Below are 22,106 nucleotides of genomic sequence, written 5' to 3'. Positions count from 1 at the left end.
GGTCTAAATTTGCAACAAAAATGGATTTTAATGACAACATTTTAGCAACATTTTTCCATTATAATCGACTATGATCCATGGAACTCCGGTGCGGCTTGAGTGCTCGAGATATGTTTCAATCGTGTTCACTCCATCTTAAGAGCGTAGTCTAGGTATAGTTTGAGTGCTCCAGATATGTTTCGACGGTGTGGGAGATGGCTTTCGATCAAGTGATTCGACCATATCCTATTGAGTTTGGTTAAGATCTCATTTCCAGCTAGGAAGAGCTAATCGCAATTAACTCTGTAATTATGATTTTTCCCCAGTATTCTCAGAGTTCAACTCCTGTAAAATTTTTTGCAAGGAATCTTGCAAAAAATAAAAGATATAGCTTTTTTTTGAAGTTTCTTGGGAAGTTTGCTCTCATTTTTCTCATTTTGCAAGTTTCTTACATCTTTGATACCTTAGGAAGAAAAAAGCAAGATTTCTGCATTCTAAGTTTTGCAAAAATGGCGACAGTTCACCCAATATTGAACAAATATTCATTGCCCAAAATTTTACCACACGGTCAAATTAATTCTAATCAAATTCTAGTTATCTATGTCGACCGTTAACGCAATGGTTAACAATTGTTTATCGCCCAACTCTTTATCATTTGAGCAAACCGTCTTTTGTCAAAAGTCTACGTATCTGTGTCGACAGCCAACCCAAATTAACTTTTGTAGGACTCCCCAATTTAGCAGTTACGTTCATGTGGTTAGTATTTAATGATTCACATGATAAGCGACAATAACTCAACAAGTCAGCGAAATCTGAATTCAGCTATTTTTTTGCAGTTTTTGCTAAATTCAGTGCTTTTTAAAGTTACAGTTAGTCTGAATTATTCGAGCCTAGGGCAAAAATAACTTAAGAAAGTTACACTAAAACTTGCAAAACCAAGGTTCTCAAACATATTTTCATCATTGTTTGACAAAAAAGGATCATTAGAATAATTCTACCCCTAAATAATCTTTATGTAAAAGACTATTAGCAAGAAAATAAAAAAAAATGATATGTGTTGCGAATACTTCAAACTTCGAATTTCCAAGGAAAAAGTAAATGGCCCGAAAGCTCTCTGAAATTCTTGAACAATTTATGATTGACACTTTTTCGATAAAATTAATGCAATTAATGCAATGTAAAATTTTTATTTCGATGGGAAATCTGGTGATCAAACTCCAGGTCGAAAAAAGATATTCGATCACTTTTTTTGTGATCTTTACACTTTCGCTGTCCGATAGATGGTTTGCTATCCGTAAATAAGGAAATAAAATGAACTTAAAAAAATCAAAAGTCAAACCGCAGAAATTTGATTTTTAGCTGGAACAACATTTAAGACTTTTCCTGTAGAAAAAAAAAATTTAAAAAAACATTACAACCTAAACGCTTTCACCGACTTTTAAAAATACGCAAATGTAAATAGTTGTTTCAAAATGCATAAATTAAAAATCACAAGTGAAACTCTTATGTTATTAAAGGAATGCAAAGCTTTAAAATTCTAGCCTGATTTTTTTGCAAAATCATAATAAAAAAAACTCTAGGTTCGAAGAGACACTTCTTTGATTCAGTTTTGGACTAAATTTAAGAAATATTTTACTTCAAAGATAATATCTTCATTATAATTGAAATTCAGAACAAAAACGTTGAGCCCATTCACGAAAGTAGATCAGAGTGTGAAAAACTGGCTAATTAGTTATGTGGAAGTTTTTCAGTTATTCGAGTCAGTTAGTGACAACTTATTTTCAAAAAATGTACTTCTATCACAAGTTTTACTTCAAAATATTTAGTCGATCCCGCTTAAACTGATAAACAGGTTGACAAAACATGCTTATCATACAATTTTCATATATGAAAAAATGCTTATCATACAATTCCGTACAACTCCATGGATACAATTTTTTTTACACATGGAAAATTTAAGGTAAGCTTTTTTTCATGAAACGAAAAGTTTATTTTTAAATAATTTTCTTTCTCAGAATTTTTGGGATGTGATCGTGACCGAACACAATTGGCTAACACCATGGTTTTCTCAAAAGTAGAGTCACCAAAGGGTTGATTGTGTGGCCTTTACAAAGCATTGGAAACGACCTGAATTGTGTATGAGTTCTTTTCGCAATCGTATACTTAAACCATCAAACTTAAGTTTCTGGCAAAGTTTTTCTAAGACTATTATTTTTAAAATTTGATTTTTCAAACTATCAGACATTGATCACAAGGCACACATTAACATGCCATACAAAAAAAATAGGAGATTTTAGCCTGTTTGAAAAAATTTATCCAGAGAAACGGAAAAAAATCCATTTTTTTTTGTATCCAGGACTCCGTTATGCAGACAAAAATTAAAATTTGCAAGCATAAGTATTTTTCGGAAAATTCTTGATTTAGTACAAATATCAATTCGGGCAATTTCGGGTAATTTCGGGAAAGATCTGGCAATTTCAATATTACTTTTTGTTATCGCCATCAAAAAAATGCTAGCCATACAACTTTCACATATGGAAACGGTATGATAACCATTTTTTCCAAAAGAAAAAAGAAACATAGTTATTTTCCTCACCAGACTGTTTTATTTGGTTTAAAAAGCCGCAGAAAATAGTTCGAATCTTTTTTCCAATAAGTTTTTGAAATTCTATGAAAATTTAATGATTAGCATTTTTCCATACTATTGATATTTGAATTGTATGATAAGCATTTTCGGTTTTTGGAGGTCAACCCGGGTAGTTTGTTTGTTGTGAAAAAAACGTCTCTTACTACGCCACGGAAGCACTGGATTGTATTTTACGAGGCACTCAAAAACGAGCCATTAAAATAAAAAATAATCTGATGACTATTATATTTCATAGTATTAAACTACCTGATTTTGTACAGACGGAAAGCAAAAAAAACAACAGTTTTGAGAGGCTTTTAAAAAAGACTTCGACCCATAGTGAAGGAATATTCACCAAAAAAGCACGTGAACAAGTAAATTGTACCACAAATACGTTTTGCTCTGCTTTTGTTCTTTTTCTCTTAAACAAACAAATATTGGCAGATGTTTTTTGGTTAACGTCAAAAAAACGATTCTATAGAAGTCTCATCAATTATATTTTGTTGCGTTGCCTATTACGTAAGAAGTGTGGAGTTCGGTAAGTTAAAATGAGTGGGAGGAAGTTTCCTCCGGCCAAGAGATTCAAACACTGGCCGCCTCCAAAAACTGCGGTTGAAAACCCGCCAGTTGAGTGCAATGCTCACGAAAGGTAAGAAACAAAACAATTTTTCGAAAAGTCTTTTTTCAGAAAAACAAACCAATCAGTTTTTTTTTCGAAGCTGAAACATCGTACAAGCCTTACCAACTTAATGAGAACTGAAGTTCGTTTTTAAATTCGAAAAGAATTTTCTTAAAATATCATTTTATGAAAACTGAAAAAAAATAAAAATCTGGTTTTTGAAGAAAAAGAAACAATGTTTTGATTCGTATGCTGATCAATTAAGCAAAATATCTTTCTAAACATTTTGACCTTTTGAGAAATTTTATTTTGAAAAAATTTTCAGCTAGAAATATTATTTTTGAGAAAATGTCTATGGTTTTGCGGGAAAATCTGTCTACATTAAATTTGTGAGAAAATTAACCTATTCCCGATTATGAGGGTGAAAACTATCACCAAGACAAACGCCCACAGGGATAATCAATGTGACTTTGAAAAAAAATTCAAAGACTGTAGATTTCTTCTGATGAAGTCGACTACTGACATTGACAGTAGCGTTTCGAGGGGTAGGGGGGGGCAGTAAGAGAGAGTAGTCCCAGAAAAGTTCAAAAAATTTTAAAAAAAATAAAAGAAAAAGTCAAAAAAATTCCGCTGGGAAATCTGAAAATTAAAATCCGCTTTCGAAATTAGAATAGATTCTGATGGTCGAGTTTGCGTTCATTGACTTTTACTAAAGCTCGGCGCTCAGCCCTGCAGCAAATTTCGTCTATTTGCGTTTTAAATAGAAAACGTTCTTCATACAGTCCCAAATCCATAGCTCCCTCTCCAACGAATCTTTGAGAGTAGTCGCGACAGTTTTTTAAAATTATCATTTTTTTTTCAGGTCTCTTCGCATGGAGATGATGGAAGAAAAACGAGCTCATATTCCCAATTTGGGAACCCCTTTCCTCCTAGCAACCGCTTTATTCCTTCTCTGCTACGTCTATTCACTTCATATCAGCTCAGACATTTATTACAACATGGCTCTGTCAGTTTTGTTTGTGATTCTTTACTTGGCCCTGTTTTATAACCTCAGTTTCTTTTATGCGTTTTTAAATATTCTGTAACTCACTAAACTTTATTGTCTGTTAACTTTATTGAAAACTCATTTTTTAATTTTGTTTGCTGTAAATTTTAAAAATTGTAAATACGTTTCAAAATTGAGAATTAGAAAAATTGCGTTTAAAGACAAATTTTCAGTTTTCTACGAGTTCGAAATTTTTTCAAATTTGCCAGATTGTACCCGGGTTGATATATTGTTGAAGAGCAGCATTGAAAACCCTTGTTGACACCCGTACACGAAAACGATTATGATTCAAAATAAAATTCTATGTAAGATATATAATTTTCATTTGATAATACCGTATGATAAGCAATTTACAAAGGAAAATTTTTTAAGTAGAAATTCTGAGTGTCAGTATGTAAAATTTTCTATTTTAGTTGCATTATCCCTTTCATGCTCAAAATTTTTTTAAATTATTTTTCAAAAAAAAGCATGCAAAAGTTTATGGTTTTGTTTGTAACGTAGTCCCGGCTGAATTTTTTCATAAACCTGAAACAAAAATAAATATGATTTTTTTTTGCAAAATCAGTTCTGAAATTTTTAACGCTTTTAAAAAAAGATATATTTTTTTTGTCACAAAGTCCGTTCACAAAGCCCGACTAGAATAATTTATAGCAAAACAATTACAGAAGCTAACAGTTGTTACTGATTATTCTGAGTAATTTTTGAAACACTATCTCATAAACAAATCTGCATAGCAATTGTAATAGTGAGGTTTCTTCCCATCAACCATTGCGCTTTATTATGACAGAAATTTTTCGGATCGTGTGTTTTTGGGCAAAATACAAAAAAAATTTGGTGAAACTCGAAAAAAGTTGAGTTTTAAATCACGGAAAAAGGCTAGTCATACAAGTTTTATGTATGAAATTATTTTATCGTAGCAATTTCAAATGAATTTTTGCGCCTTTGGAAAAATAGGAAAAACATAGTCAACTAACAGCTGGGAAAGAGTAATGAGAGATAGGAAACAGAAAAAACTGACTTGTTTTTTGGGAAAAATTCAAATTGCGAATTTGAAAAAATAGCGTTTGAAGCTCTTTGAACTTAACACAGAATATATTTTTAACCCCTTTTTTTGAAAACAAACTTAATTTGAAAACACTGGATCGACAGGTAAAGTTTTTATTTTGCTGGATATAAAATTAATTCCATTTTCGAATTTAGAAGTCAATCATGATTTTCGCAACAATTTCAGTTTTGCTGTTTGCCTTCCTTTGAACAAAAAAAAGTCAACGTAAAAAGCAATCAAAATTCAGGCCTCGAAAAATCAAAACTTGGCGTGAACTTTTTTAAAAAACGTTTCCTGAAAAAAAAACAATAAAAATTACCAAGACCTATGTAAAAGTACTCACTATATTCATCAATTTTCAAAATTTTCATTGACAATAAATTGCTTAATTAAACGTTTTGGTCAACCCGAGAACGTGTGAAAACATCAACCGCCGCTGTAAAAAAAACTTTAACTCTAAATTAACAATGAATTGGCGCTGGAATAAATCATAAATTTTTTAGCAATTAGTTGGCGATTGATTATTGCTAAGTTTTGATACAGAAATCAAAATCACTGAATTGATCTAAAGTATACTGATCGATGTCACGTGTGTGAAAAATAATCGTTAATAAGTGAAATAATTAGCGAAGAATTAGTAATGAAGTACATTAAAATTGGATTAACGTTGGGCAGTTTTTTTATCAGTATGGCAAGGCTTATAAATTAGGTTTTTTAATTGAGTTTTTGCTTGCAAATAGTGTGCAAGTTAAGAGTTAGGTTGAAAATTCTAAAATTGAACCTTCGATTTTCTGCTTAATCCTTACTCAGAGAAATCTGTGATATTTCATGTTTAGCTATACAAAAATCTGTGCTAATCAAAAAATCACAGATCAAAAAAATTTTTTATCAGGGATGCTTCTTGATAAGTGATGATTAACATTTCAGAGTTTGACTTGGAAATTGTAGAAAAAATTACGTTGCGCTGGCTCGAAAAGCGGCAACCAGCCCTTTCAATCTTTAGAGAAACAGTCGGACATATCTTGAAGTCCAATAACAAATCCAACCAAACCAACAATGGCCATTTTGTTTCCAAACTTTAAAACAATTCATGAATCCAGTTTTAGCTTTTTAATATTCAAGGTTTATTTATGACAAGAAACTGCCTTAGAAAATTAGACGAATTGGAGAAAAAAGCATCAGAGGAAATTTTTTGTTCCGCTGGAAAATTAGAAAAAGTTTAATAAATACACTTTCAAGCCCAGAAGCAATGCAGATTTTTTTTTACTCAACTTTGGCTTTTTTACTTGGAGAGCGTATTTTGCCTAATATCAAGAAAAAACTGAATTGAAACTAAAAAAATTAGGACTCTTTCTCCTTTTCCTTCTTCTTACACAATCACATTTTCATGGTGCAATGATGGATTTTACAAGGTTAGATATCAAAACAAAACATGTTTGTCGTGACCTAATAAGTCCAGATGCCAATTTGTGTTACAAAAAGAAAGTTTGAACGACAATTTTCCGGCGAAAATTTGCAGGTGTGGAAAACGATAAAGGGCCATATCAACGTTAAAACCGCAAAAACACAATTGGTGAAAAACGAAAAAAAAACGAAAAAAATTATCTAGGCCTGTAAAAGTACCCTCCCTGCGCTCATTGAAACTCAAAACCGTATAATAATACAAAAATATTTTATATTTTTAGTGCTTATAATATTTAGTAAGAAGACTTTCGAGAATGAGACATTTTAATTAGAAAAATATATTTTCTAGTCAACCAGAGCAGATGCAAAACTCTATGGTTAATTATTTAGTTTGACAAGAGCTCATATAACCAGCCCTCTTTTTAGCCATGACGTGGCAAAACTTAGCAAAGCTTAGCAAAACTTGGCGAAGCACAGTGACTGCATTTTTTCACTTTTGTTGGATGTCTAAGCTCCTTTTTACTGACCAGCAAGTTAAGTGTGAAGCATATCATTTGATCTCACGGACTCTCGAGGATGAGTAGCAAAAAATAATTGTGAATATTACAAGAAAGCTCCCGCTAAGCTCATTTTTGCTCAATTTTTTCTTTTTGATCAAAACTCAGAATATGAAGTAGTAGCCCTGGCCACAATAATTCCAGACTAACTCACAATAACTCCAATAACTCACCCATCACAATAGCGGGATGATCTTAATAATAAATCTAAGCAACTATAAAATAACCACCTATTAATCAAATAATAATTAAATAGTCATAACTCACCCATCAAAATAGCGGGATGATTTCAATGGCAAATCTAAACAACTATAAAATTTTCAATTACCTATAAAATAACAATTAAATAGTCCAATAACTCACCCATCACAATAGTAGGATGGTCTTAATAATAAATCTAAGCAACTATAAAATAACCAACTACTTATCAAATAATAATTAAATAGTCATATAACTCACACATCACAATAGCGGATTGATCTTAATAATAAATCTAACCAAATACTACAACAACAAAAAAGGTACTATCAAATAAGATTTAAAAAGGCATTACTCAACCATCACAAAAACGGGATGATCTTAATGATGAATCTAAACAACTAAAGGTAATCAAAGAAATATCAAATAATAATTAACTAATCTTATAACTCGCCCATCACAATAACGGGACGATCTCAATGACAAATCTAAGCAACTTTAAAATAAACAATTTTTATCAAATAATTATTAAATACTCGTAACTCACACATCCCAACGGCAGCATGGTTTTTATGTTAATGATTAACTTAAATTATTCTAAAACTTAACCAATTAAATATTAAGTAATAATTAAATAGTCATAACTCACCCATCACAATAGCGGATTGATCTTAATAATAAATCTAAACTACTACTACAAAAAAAATCAGGTACTATCAAATAAGATTTAAATAGGCATTACTCATCCATCACAAAAGCGGGATGATCTTAATAAAAATATCTAAACTGCTACTACAAAAAATGAGGTAACAAACAATATTTAATTAGTCATAACTCACCCATCACAATAGCGGGATGATCTCAATGACAAATCTAAGCAACTTTGAAATAAACAATTTTTATCAAATAATTAAATAGTCATATAACTCACCCATCACAATAGCGGGATGATCTCAATGACAAATCTAAGCAACTTTGAAATAAACAATTTTTATCAAATAATTAAATAGTCATATAACTCACCCATCACAATAGCGGGATGATCTCAATGACAAATCTAAGCAACTATAAAATAACCAAATAAATATTAAATAATAATTAAATAGTCATAACTCACGCATCACAATAGCGGATTGATCTTAATAATAAATCTAAACTACTACTACAAAAAAAATCAGGTACTATCAAATAAGATTTAAATAGGCATTACTCATCTATCACAAAAGCGGGATGATCTTAATAAAATATCTAAACTGCTACTACAAAAAAAATGAGGTATCAAATAATATTTAATTAGTCATAACTCACCCATCACAATAGCGGGATGATCTCAATGACAAATCTTAGCAACTATAAAATAACCAATTAGTTATCAAACTACAATTAAATGCTCATACCTCGCACATCACAACGGCAGCATAATTTTTATGTTAATGATTGACATAAATTATGCCGAAAATTAACCAACTAAATATTAAATAATAATATAATAGTCATAACTCACCCATCACAATAGCAGGATGATCTTAATGACAAAGCTTAACTACTAAAAATTAACCAATTAGTTATTAGCTAGTAATTAAAAACCCATAACTCACCCATCACAATAGCGAGATGATCTTAATGATAAACCTAAACCTAAAAATTAAACAAATAGTTATTAGCCAGTAATTAAAAACCATAACTCACCCATCACAATAGCGGGATGAGTGTCGGATGAGAGCACTGCAATCTGGGCACTCTTCTCCAGCCCCAGCACTTCATCACTCACAGTGACCCCGAATGACCTCTCGCTGTACTTTATGTGCAACAGGTGATGTTCTCTTCTCCACTTGCTGTCCTCAATTGTCCAACGGGGCGGCTGAGACACCTAAGCAAGAAGCAAAATCAGGAGTGGATCCAGGGCTTTCTCGGTGGTGGTTTTCGAATATATTCAAAATAGCGTTTATAACATTTTTTTTTTAAAATCGCGAAGCAAAAATTGTGCGGTAAAGTTCTGAATTACTAATGAGTGAAATTCTTATTTTACAATTTAAAAAAAGACAAATATCTATGTTATAATACAATTGAAAAAAAAGGATAAATTTATATAGATATAAACATCAGGTAAAATCCTGTCCAGGTCTGAATTTTTCAAATATTGTTACTGGATTGGTTACTGCAAATGCGTCACTTTTTAGAGAAAAATTAGGATTTTTTTTCAACGAAAAAAAAATAATTTTTGCAAACTATGAAAAAAGAAGCAAAATGCGCTCTTGGAGCAAAAAAAAGCTGTTATGAATCACCTAAACTGTAAACCTTTGCAAACAGTAAAAAAAATAACTTGTGTCGCTAATCAGACCAATACAAAATTTCTTTTTCCAGAAGAAATGTTTCGGAAAAAAATCAATATTCAATAAAATCTGATGTAACACAAAAAATATAGAAAAGTAAATATAAAACCCGGGCAAAAAACCTACTTGGATTAATGGAAAAAGAAAACAATCTTTGCCCTTTTTTGTGCATTACAAGACAGCGAAATTACCTGTGCATTACCTGTGTTAAAACCTGATATCACAGTTTCGAGCCAAAAAGAAGTATAATTTGCTGGCCATATAAAGGCACTTGAAATAGATGGGTTTTTATTGGATTCCAGGTCATATTTGTGGATTTGATTTCACTATAGCATATAACTTAAGTGTATTGAACTCCGGCAAAAAAACTCATGCATTTTATCACGGAACTCCGGAAATTCGAACCGCAACAAATAGCGGAGGCTTATCTGGCCTCTTCTTAAACGGTTAAGGGACTCCGCAGACAAAAAAGGCGGTTTTTGGATAAAACTTTCAAATATTTTTTCTGAAAAAAAAGTTATCCCAGTGTCGAGAAAGATACTCAAGTTTTGTCTAATTTCGAGCAGGAAAATTCGAAAGTCGACTAACTTTCTTTATATGAAAATTGGTCCTTCAGGCTAAAAAAAATATGGTTTTATTTAAAAAAACTAGTTTTGCAAAGTTCAATCAGCGCTAACTTGGGCATCAAAACCTATGCGTAGGCACATGTGAACAATCTCCCCCTTGAAATTAACTGGTAAATTTAAGCCGTAAGGCCTTCATGTGCTATGCTCAAATTAGATTGGCTGAAAAGTATTACGTTTAACCAAGTGTTGAACAATCTCCCCTCTAAATTGATTTAGGGGGAGATTGTTCACTTGATCCCAAAACTTTCTAAAAGCTTAAAAATTGTTTTGAAAAAAATTAGTGAATATTTTAAACATCTTTTAACTATTATCGTAAAATTTACCTTGTAATGATCTACATAAGCGTATCCACACCCCGAACACAATTCACTCTCATCAACTGCTCGGAAGTCATCATGGTTGAAAGTTCCGAACACTCTCGAATATCGGACACTTTGACTAGCTTCATCTTCTCCTGCTCTTTCAACACTCTCGCCGCTGACGGGGTTCTCAATAACCGAACACCGAATTGGAGGGAAAAATCGTCCGCATTCTAATCGACAGTATTTCCTCTCGTAGAAGAAATTGAGTTTTTCTTGTTCGCGCTGGATTAGAAACAGCAGACGTTCGACTCTGTATTGATCAAAATCACGCTTTCTCATTTCTGGAAAAAAAAATTAAAATTTTAAAATAGGAAAATAAAAAAAAGTAACGCACTTAAGTTCATCAGAAAAACAACACCGGAACATCATAGCTTTTTTTAAAAATAGTCATTCAACATTAACTTTCATTTAGTTTGCTTATTCGGATAGTAACGTTGCTTGAACAAGGGGATGGTTTACACAGAAATGGACTCTGTGTAAAAACCACCGTCCTACACAACAAAAAACTTGGAGCAGCCCCCAATGTGGTTTATGGAACTTCAGAATTTGGTCCAAAACTTGGTTCGTGTCTTAAGTTTTTTATTTCAACTTCTGAGTTGGGATGAAATTTTTGTATGAGTGTAATTTTTAGCCCTTAAATTCCATTGTGTTCAAGTAATCTATTAATATACAAGTCGTTAAATCGTGGTATTAGATGTCTAGTTTTATTAACTGTTCAATGATTAGTTTTTAAAAGAATAAAAATTTCTGCAACTTTGTTGCTCATCAACTACTTGATATAACCCGTATCTAGTAAGTTGTCTAATTCATATCTGAAATAATCTTCTTCAGATCTAAATTTCAGATCTGAAATGGGCAGTGAAATGTTAAAATAATGCTTGGATATTTAAGAATGGGTTATTTCAGATCTAAATTCAGATCTAAAATTTAATTTTTCTTGGTTATTTCAGCTCTGAAAAAAAAGCTTATTTCAGATCTATTTTAAGATCTGAAATTTAGTTTTTCTTGATTATTTTAGATCTGAAAAACCAATGATTTTTGACACAATTTTTGCTATTCTGATACTTTTGTATTGATATCTTCTGCTAGCTAAAAGAAGGTGCTCAGCAAAATATCCAATAGGCGACTACCAAAATATGTTTCCCCAAGCATGAGATAAACATTGGAAAAGCATAAGTAGGGCGCGAAAATCAAAAAAATGATAGGTCTCTTACAAGTTTTTGATAACTTTTCATCACAGTTAAACAAGAAATTTAGTTCCAAAAAAACTGTTTGCGAATTTATCCGGAAAATTTTTTCTACCGCTAGTTAATCTAAACATAATTATGTACTGCATAAACATCAAAAAATAAAACTCAATTTTAGGAAAATATATAATTCAAAAACCCATTTTGATCTATAAAACTAATTAGTTTTAGATAAGGTTAAATTTTTTTGTCAAGCTTGATAGACGTTGTTCAAAAATTGAAAACTTGCGTTGATGTATCTGTATTGTTGATGCATCTGTATCTAAATCAGCAAAACTTTTTTGGACTTATCACAAACGAAATAAATCTATAACTCTGATCAGTGATTGAATGCACTGTTGGAAGTTTTCTCACCATATGCGCTTTAAAATTATCATTCAACTGATGCAGAACTTCAAAAAACAGTAGCGCGTACTAAGAAACCGTTACAAAAAACTATGTTCCTTCGATAAACAAAAAAAGCTGTGCAAGGTTTTTTGCTGATTTCTTTCAGCTTTGGCGATGAAAAATCGCTGAGTTACCACTAATCCAATTCCAAGCTTTCAGCAAGCTATCTATGACAAATTTTAGCAAATTAACTTATCATGGCACACCGCTGAACAAAAATTGCTGTCATGTCAGATGTGGTTGGTTCAAACATAGTATTTTAGTTACAGTAGAAGAATTAACAAAAAACATCAATTTTTGAATTTTTGATTTCCTAGAGTTTCAAAGAAATAAATCGAAAACCCGGAAAAAAATTAAAGTTATATATGACTAGCTTTAATTTTCGAAAAACTGTAGTCCCTATGCATTTGAAGCGTCAAACACCAAACCAGAAAAGTTTGCTTATTGAAGTATTGCGTTTCTACAAAAATAATTTTGTAGCAAAAAAGAGAAAGAGTTTGAATGATAAAAAAGCTAAGTTTGGCTGAGAGCTTTTATCACTGTTGATCACTTTCACTCAGCAAAAGGTTAATGATTGAACCGCCTTTTCCTGTGTAATCAGGGTGGAATTAGATTTTTCTCAAGGGGGCTTTTTTCTGAAACATTTTTCATCGGCTTCATCAACTTTACGTGGTTGGAACGTAGTTCGCTCTAAAAATTAACTGTTGAAACCAATCAAAGTTGTTTAAAATTGAACACTTCATGTGCGCCATCTCCACCCAGGCTAGCTTCAACAAAATGTGGCAGTTTTGACATAAAGTGAAATTTAGAAATTTCAACTGTTGGCTGAAAATAGAGTTTTCGACTGAATTTTGTTTTCTCAATTTCTCAAACTAAAAGTTCAATAAATTTGCTCAACTTACCTATTGATGGGTTACATAAAAACTATCAAGAAATAACTGTTATAGCGGCAGCTGTTTTGTTTTTATTGGCTGGGTCATTATGCAAGGCCTAATCTAATTGTCGTTTTTTCAATTGGAAGCTGATAAAGTCAAAAGGATTTCACGCCGTGGAATTAAATTGAAACCAGTGATTCGAAATCAGCCAGACTGTAATTTTTAACCCACTGGGTATGATAAACCATTAGGCTCAGACCAATTGACTAGTTTTCAGGCAAATTGGGGCTATTTGATCCGACTAAGTCAAAATTGCCCAAAGGATAAGAAAAGATCTGAAGGGCAATAACTAGATTACTTCTTTGATAAATTACTGGAATTTAACAACTAAACAGAAGAAGCTCAATTTAATCAAAAGATTCTGCGAGAAACTCTAAAAAAAGAAACGAAGCTAAAAAAGGAGAGAATTTATGTGCAAGTAGAATAGAGAAGAATTTTCTGAAAACAGAAAAAGTTTCTGGTTAACTTCGGTTTTTTGACTTTTTCAAAAATTTATTTGAGAAAGTGAAGAGTTCGAAATATCTACCCGTGCTGTTTAATAAAAAACATTGTTTGTACATGTTTTCTTTTCATGCTTCAATGTATTAAGTCTTTGTGGAATAGCCTTGAATAATTGATCGGTATCTGACTATAGACAATAGTAGGCCTAAAAATTAGTATTAGTTTTTCGCAGTTTCAATTATGATGAATAGCAGGGCCTCAAAATGACCAGTTTAAATTTTTAAGAGGGCTCGACAATACCTGAATTTGCTTGGAACAAAAAGAGAGACTAACCTCAAATTACAGATCAGACGTAACAATTTTTTTGAGAGGCTGAAGATTGAAGCATTTAATCAAAAAAACTTCCAGTAGATGATTACGTGTGAAAATGAGGTGAAAATGTAAAAAATCATATTCTAAAAAAAACTTGTCCGATTGAAGACACATCTAAAGCAAAGCAACACGTCTAAGACAACAGACAGAAATTAAAAAAAATTTGTGATTCCTGCGATTTGCAGAGGATCAGCCAATAGGTCCTAGCAAGCTATGTAAGAATATTATGTATTGTTTCCCTAAACCTCAGCTTAAGTTATTCTGTTTAGCAAGGATGTTCTTTTACGACTGGGACCAGCCTTTGCGTCTAGAATTTTCACGTGGTCGCCATACTGCAGCTGAAATTGCTTAACCACGGAAATTAGACTAGAAGTCAACTGATAGCTCTTCCTCAAACACTATCACTATCATTGCCATGGCAGGAGATCTAACACTCGATCTGACTATCTCAAAGTGAATACCTTACCATTATGCTATGTGTATCTGGTAAACATCTTGGCAGACATAACTTGACTAAACTTACCCAAAAAATTGCATTGGGAGGTCAAAAGGGAACTCTTTATAACGCATTACACCTAGGGAAACTTTTGTAATTCACTCAAAGAGAAAACCTAAAAAAGTAATAACTTTATACTGTCGGTGTCGATTTTTTTTGTGGTGAGATCGTCACCTGAAAGTCTTTTTAGTTTACAATAAAAAATTGCTTTAAACAGGGAGACCTTTTTTCAGTTGCGAAGTTGTTAAAATCAAAGAATTTTAAGTCATGACTTGAATTTAAAAGCAGTGATTTAAAATCCGCTATACTAAAATTTTAATACACTGGGGTATAGTAAAACTTTACACTCAGACCATTTAACTAGTTTGCAGGTAAATTGGGGCATGCTGCTCGTATCAAAATTTTGCATTGAAAGTTCTGATTTTTCACCTGGCGTGTGTAATAAGTTAGACAAAAGTCATATTCGACGCAAAAAGGAAATGGGCGCCATCCTTAGGGATTGGCCCCCCGCCGACCCTAAGGGTTCCCCTTTAATAGTAATTTACGACCTCCATTTTTGGCTGGCTGGCCCTAAAATTTTTCTGAAGGCGTCTTTGAAGCCATTATACAAAAATTTTGAGAGGGGGAGTGCGCGCCAGAAACACAATTTTTGGTCAAAAGTGTCCAAAAACGCATGAGAACGCCTATTTTGGCCCGTTTTTGTCCGAAACAAAGTATTTTTAGTGCAAAATTAGTTTTATTGACCTAAAAAAAGGTCGACAATTATTTTTTGTTGACCTAAAAAAAGGTCGACAATTATTTTTTGTTGAAAATTTGCCCCGCCTTTTTCTTGAAAATCCTAGATTCACCCCTGAATACACGTGTAACTCATAGACAAGTTAATCACAACTAAAGAAGGAAGAATTTGCCGAAAATCTATTTTTTTTTTTGCAAAAAGACATTTTTACATTGACAGTAAAACTGAAGTTTCGAATAGTGTTGGTAATTAGAGATAGTAGCAAAAAATTTTCATTTGAACTCGATAAATTGATAATTCAAAAAACTGAAAAAACGTTTTGAACGGATCTGTAGGTCTAATGATGCTCTCATATACAGTAAAACCGTTGGCATGGTTAGTAAACATTTTTACAAAGTTGACAAGTTAATTTAAAACAAGTGGCAAAACGTTGCTCAAAACTTTTATTACCAATTTTCAACCAAATATAGTTTTTTCGTGATGATAATGCCAATGAGTCCAATCCTATTTTGTACCTTCCACCTAAATTTTTGATGTATGATCAATCTTTTACTTGGCTTGCCTTACAATATTTACAAATGAATTTCAACTTACCACTTGTCATATTGCAGACGAGGAAAAAGAAGAAAGCTACTTTTTTAATATAAAATTAAGATATCAGTTTAAACAGTAATTTAAAGCTTTACCATAAAAAAAATCATTTTTGTCAATATAATTTTTTTTCTAAAATGTCAGTCAACTCACAATTTTTGTTTGAATATGAAAAAAGATAAAAGAGGAGTTATTTATTCTTAGGAATGTGATACTCCGTGTACGAGTCACTCTTTTTAGTTTTTATCAAAATCGAAGCACCGGAAAACTAAATAAACCGAAAACTATTTTTGGATATCGTTACCGAAAACTAGTTAGTATAAATTTTCCTTGTTTTGAGTGCAACCTTAGTTTTTTGTCATAGATAAAATCTATAGCTTTTCAAAGCATAATTTTTTTTAAATAACTGCAAGCTTCCAGATATATCAACGATCGAATTTAGAAGTTTTTTCTACTTGCATTTCCTTGTTATTTTCAAATAGATTTGACTTTTTTTCTCACAACAGCGAGTTGATTCGATAAATATCTGAAATAACTAGTTAGATTCTCAGTAAAGCTATACTGGCTTCAACTGTAAGAAGAATAACAACCGAAAAACTATAAATTTGATAAGAAGAAAACGAAATGCGCGGAATTACTCAAAGTTATTGCACAAAAATTCAAAAAGAATTACATTAAAATTTTTGTAGACAGCTTGAAAAATTCTCTGCAGTTGTGTGCTTCAATGAAGCGGGAAAATCCTCCATTCGTGGTACAGACTTTTTGTGATATGAATGAAGTGAAGTTTATCCATTTATTGCTCTCTACGCCGCCAAGGAAAGTTCCAACTAACTTTTATGATTACACTTAATTAGTTGAAGTTGAAGGAAAAGAGTCAGCCAATTGCAAGTAGTAGAAAAAAACTGTCACCACTGTAATTGATTTTGTAAATAAATAACTATTTAAATTTAAAGACGAGTCGAGCTGATTGCTGTGCACCGAAAGTTCCAAATTCCAACCACATTCATGAAAAACTAGAAAAAAAAAATTTTCTTTGAACTCGTGTAGTTTGTGTGTGACGTGTACTGAGGCAATTATATGAAATTGTTTGCGCTGCCGAAAGGGTTTTAATTAATAATTAAAGAGTGTTGTTACAATGAATAGCATTCAAATTGTTGAAAAAATATTTTTACAACAATCAAAAACATTAAAAATTCAAACTATAAAATTTGCGGTTTGGAAGCGGATTCAGCAACAGGCTGAAAACCGATTTGTTGTGAAGCAAAGATACTTTTTTAAAATCTTCTTGATGTGGCGGAATCCACAGATAAAACGCTAAATCCATGTATTCCTCTTAATTGCTCCAATAGCAAAAAACTTTGCGTAGTACATTTCCTGTGATTGTGTTCTGAAAAAGATTAAGAAAACCAATTGACCTCCTTTTTGACAAAACTTATTTTCACATGCAGAAACTGCAAAGTTGCGCAACTATTTGATTTCAACGCACTTATTCTTCACGTTTGTTCGTTTTCTCTGCAAATATTCAAGATGTAGGGTTCAAAATTTGACAAAAGGTTGACTAAAACATTTCAAAGCGCTTAACCGGACGAAACCTTGGGAAATATTGTCTCGAAGGCGTAAATGAGCCGGCATATCATAACTAGGTATAGATGTGTTATTGCTGTGGAAACAACCATGGAAACAACAGAAGGAATTTGAATTTAGGAGCTCAGCTTAGATCTTTAGGTATCTGATATACTTGTTTCACACATTATGCACTCAAAAAAAGAAACATGACATAACTATCAGAGTACCAGAGTTACTCGGCCCGGCGTCGAGAAAAGTTCAAATCTGTTTTCACGACACGTACCCTTGGGAGCTTGTATTAGAAAACTGAACAAAATTTATACACAATACAACTGATGATGAAACTCCTCTGCATGGATTGAAGCGGTAATTTTTCCGGAATAAATGCTGGAATGATTTTTTTGTCTGAATTCGATCACAAGCACAAAAATCTTCGTACAATTTTAGACGATTTCTTACGCCGGGCCAAGTAACTCTATTAATTCTAAAATTTGTCATTTTTTGGCTGCATTATGTGTAATTCAAGCTTATCAGCTTCCCAAAGAACAAAGTTGAATCCCTAAGCTCAAATTCCTTCTATAGCTTGATGGCTGTTTGCACAGCAACAAATTGTTATGAGATGCCGACTCAGCTACGCCTTGAAAACACTGTTTTTCAAATTTTGGTCCAGTTAAGGCCTTTCAAATAGTTTAATCTACCTTTCGTCAAAAATTGAATTCTGTATTTTGATTAGTTGCAGAGAAAACGAACAAAACGAGAAGAAACTCTACGTACACTTTCTCGTTGAAACCAAAAAAATGCAACTCCGTGACTGTATATTGAAAGGTTGCGGATTCGGCAACATAAATAAATTGACGTCACTTTTTATGTTCCAAGTATTTCCTCGTGGCTTTTGTAACAATTGGGTAAATCGTTTTTAATTACAGTTCGGAAAAAACTTCAAGGCTTGTCTATGGGTTTCAGGATTCTACCTGCACCAAGTTTTGCTCATATCCACAAAACTTTTGGGGCTCGTATTGTTTTATGCACAAAATGAACAAAAACCTTCTGTCAAAATTTTTGAGAGATATCTTTTTATATATGCAAATGGCGTGGGGTATCAAGTAATTGTTCCGACGATTGAAAATGGGGAGAACATTTTTATTCGGGTTTGTTTTAGTTTTTTTGTTTTTGTTTTCCAATCTAATTCAGCTAGAAATCAAAAACTTCAAAAAATTTGGGAAAAAACGAAAAATAAAAAGTGTTTTTTTTGTTTTTCTGTTAATTGTCTTCAAAAATTTTTTCCAATTGGCATATTTTTTGTCACAATGACTGACAAAAATGCCTAAACTCTACTTTTTCCGCTCAGAACCTATCATCATATCAAGCCGAAAAAAAACTTCAATGAATAGAAAAAATAATTTTGCAATTTTTTAAGACTGCTCGGAACGTTCTGTGCTATTTGCGCAGTAACCGGCTATCCTTGTCTTTTCATCCATTCTGATATTTCCGACGTATTTGTTGTTTTCTACAGTTTCCATACATTTGGAACAACTAAATTTTGTCTTCAACCGGTATTTCAAGCAAGTTTTGGAGGAGTTTTTTAAAAATTTTCAGAAGATAAGTTTTGTTCCCAGCTAAAATTTCAAAACTTGTTTTTTCTGTGATCTTTTTTGAAAAGTTATGAAAGTTTTAAGGTTGCCAATTTGGTCAATTTTGGACCATTAGCGCGCAATAGATTTGGTGCTAATACCACGTGAGAGGAGATTTAATTCGTCTTAGAAATCGTTCTAATTTATGTGAGGCTTGCTGTTTGGTCTTTTCGAAGTTTTTTATTTAGGAAACATACCACTTGTACTTAACATTGCGAGAAGGGGATGTTTTTTGAATATTTTGAAAATTTGTTCAGTTTTTTTAAGAAATGGTGTAATTTTGCCGAAAAAAATCTCAAAGTTTTCAAGACGTCAGCAAAACTTACTGCAGATGGTGAAATTTAAAACTTCTAGACCCGACATAATCTGTGTTCTCGAGTGAGAATCCATATTTTAATAATTTCAGAAAAACTAGCTCAAATCAAGTAGCTCTCGGTCAGAGCAAAGGTTCATTTGCATTATAGTTGAAGAATGTCAAAAATAAATTTAAGGCTTCTTAGAAAGTAACCCGAAACTTGCCCTTTTAGCTATTAGGTTACAGAAGAAACATGTTTGTTTTGACCGGTTTCGACTTTACAATTATCTCTCAGAAGTCAGTTTCCAAGAGAATTCTAAACAAGTTGGAATCTCATTAGGGAAACTTTTTGCAATTAGTTTTGAAATTCTTACCGTCTATTTACCGTTGCGACCAAGTGATTCGAAGCCGTTATAATATCTAAACCAAAACAAACAATCAGATGTTCAGTCCTGTGTTTTCAGATAATGCGGTGTCACAGAATATGTTTTAAAAAGTGCTATAATTATGGTAATTTACATGAAGCTGCACTGAATGTATCTGACATAATCAAAACCCTCGAGAAAATTGTTTTGCACTTTGAAAGTGCCTTCAAATAAATCAATATATTGAACGAAAACGTCAACAAATGTAAAATTTTCTCCCAATAAAATTTAGGAACTTTGAAGACGAAAGATACGAAAAGATATCAGACGCCTCAACAGTGAAAACTCTTTGATTTAGCCCCTAAAATTCACCAAACGACGAGCATTAACCTGCAATCACGCAGTTAGTAGAAAGTTAATAATAACAACCTGAAGCTTGTAAACACGCAAACAAGTTAAAATCCCCGCTGAAATATCTAAAATTTGAACTATCAGCAATTTTATCTTAACTTGAAAAGCTACAGATTTTCAGGGTTTTAAGATAATCCATATAATAACTAATGGTTTGTAAAATTTAGGGGTCCCTAATTAAAATTTGTGAATTTTTGTATTTTATCGTTTTTTGTAGATTAGAGTAAAAATAGTTATAGAGTTCAATTTGTAAATGTGAAACAGTTGAGAATTTTAGAATCAAAAAGAATTTATTTAGCGGAAAACAATTCGCCAAAAGGAGAATTTAGAAGTGAATATCAAGCTTAAGTGTCTAAGAAAATAAGACCTCATTTGAAATTTAATTGCCTCGGGAAAAAAATCCATGTCATTCCACGGAAAATTTATTCATAATTGCGGGAAAACTTTGGTCTTAATGGTCGCTCAGTTGGTGTGAACAAAGAAAAATTGTGCATTTTATTATACAGATTGGAATGTCTGCGTGTTTTGCAGATTTTTAAGATCCAAAAACATCAAACAAACACACTAAAAATCTGAATTCTAATCAAACATTTTATAATAAAAAAAATTAAAGAAGATATCAAGCAGAATGTCTTACAAATTTTGCAAGGGAAAATCTGCAAAATAGCCTAAATGGTCGCATTGTTTAATGTTGCGTATGTAAAACTCAAATAAATTTAGCAGACATTTCAGAAAAAAGAAGATTATTATTGGAAATCCTTGTAGATGATATTCCTGTCAATAAATTTTAATAAACGGAAAGAGGGTTTCTGCTAAAAAAAAAGTCTTTTACGAGGTTTAACTTATCTATTGTGTAGTTAAAAGAAGTCAGACAGAAAAAAAGCACAAAAATTCACTCATTAATGGCTTTGCGACCAAGTTGGAAACACCTGATAAAAAGTAAACATTCAACCAGGGAAAAAATGCGGCAAACACCTCTTCTGGCATGCAGTTAAAAGGAAATTTTACTCGATATTTGGTGAAATAAATTGAACAAAAAATTGCAGCTAGAAATCAATTAACTTCGTGAATGAAACATGAACAACAAACCGTTTTAAAATCAGCAGAAAATGTGAACCAGTTCAAATTCGATTTGCTTTAATTTGATCAAAAAATAAACTGACATTAAACAGTTGAATTTTGTCACATGTAACTTAGAACTGGCAAAAAACATAGCGACATAATGCAAATAGGAAGTTCTGTCTGCTAAAAAATCTATGAATTAGAAGTTTACAAAAAATCGTGATCATCATTTTGACTTCCATTAATATCCACTAAAGGAATAAAAAATGAACAAGTGCAGAAATAGGAAATTGGTAACTTCCATAATGACATAATTGTATCCGTCTGAACTGAAACGGAAATCGGAATTCAGCGGAATGCCAGCCCTATTTAACATAACTACAGGATGCATTACGCGAGTTACGTTAACAGGTCACAGTCTGGCTACCAAAAAAAATGTGACGAACCAGTCGCCGAAAAAGTGAAAGGACGCAACCCCCCAATCCCCCCCCTTCATTCATCCTCCTCACCGCCTTCGATTCCCTCACCACCCAAAATCTTCCCTAGAGTTAAAGCGACACCCATTTTTGGCAGGCTAATCGAGCATTACGTATCTGTGTAAAGGCACCTTGAGCGTCAATATGAAAAAAAAATTTTGAGTTGGGTTGCGCGCCCTCGAAAGTTGAAATGATTGTCACAAAAAATGTTTGTCTTCAAAAAAATTATTTTAAACTCTCGTAAGTTTATCAAAACGTTGCCTGTGCAGTTGATAAATCTCCTCCCCTCCAAAGCACTCCC

The 22,106-nt window shown here is 32.3% G+C and overlaps 1 protein-coding gene across 6 annotated transcripts in view; it reads right to left on the bottom strand.

Moving 5' to 3' along the window:
• The window catches only part of LOC134852981 (transient receptor potential cation channel subfamily M member-like 2), a 131,004-nt gene that overhangs the window by 59,827 nt on the left and 49,071 nt on the right, over positions 1-22,106 (bottom strand). For 3 of the 6 annotated variants that reach the window (XM_063868876.1, XM_063868879.1, XM_063868877.1), the window contains exons 1-3: positions 19,523-19,710; positions 10,756-11,075; positions 9,163-9,343 (exon numbers count right to left, since the gene is read on the bottom strand). In XM_063868876.1, coding sequence (XP_063724946.1) covers positions 9,163-9,343; positions 10,756-11,075; positions 19,523-19,586 — 565 coding nt within the window. In that variant the 5' untranslated portion in view covers positions 19,587-19,710. Of the gene's footprint in view, positions 1-7,448; positions 7,498-9,162; positions 9,344-10,755; positions 11,076-19,522; positions 19,711-21,356; positions 21,472-22,106 lie in introns of those variants that run through there. The other 3 variants (XM_063868881.1, XM_063868880.1, XM_063868882.1) reach the window with 3 other exon arrangements.

This window comes from Symsagittifera roscoffensis, chromosome 8 (assembly GCF_963678635.1).
Source record: "Symsagittifera roscoffensis chromosome 8, txSymRosc1.1, whole genome shotgun sequence".
NCBI classification, from domain to species: Eukaryota; Metazoa; Xenacoelomorpha; order Acoela; family Convolutidae; genus Symsagittifera; species Symsagittifera roscoffensis.
Note: the sequence above shows the minus strand (reverse complement) of the source record. Positions and strands in the feature narration are given on the sequence as shown.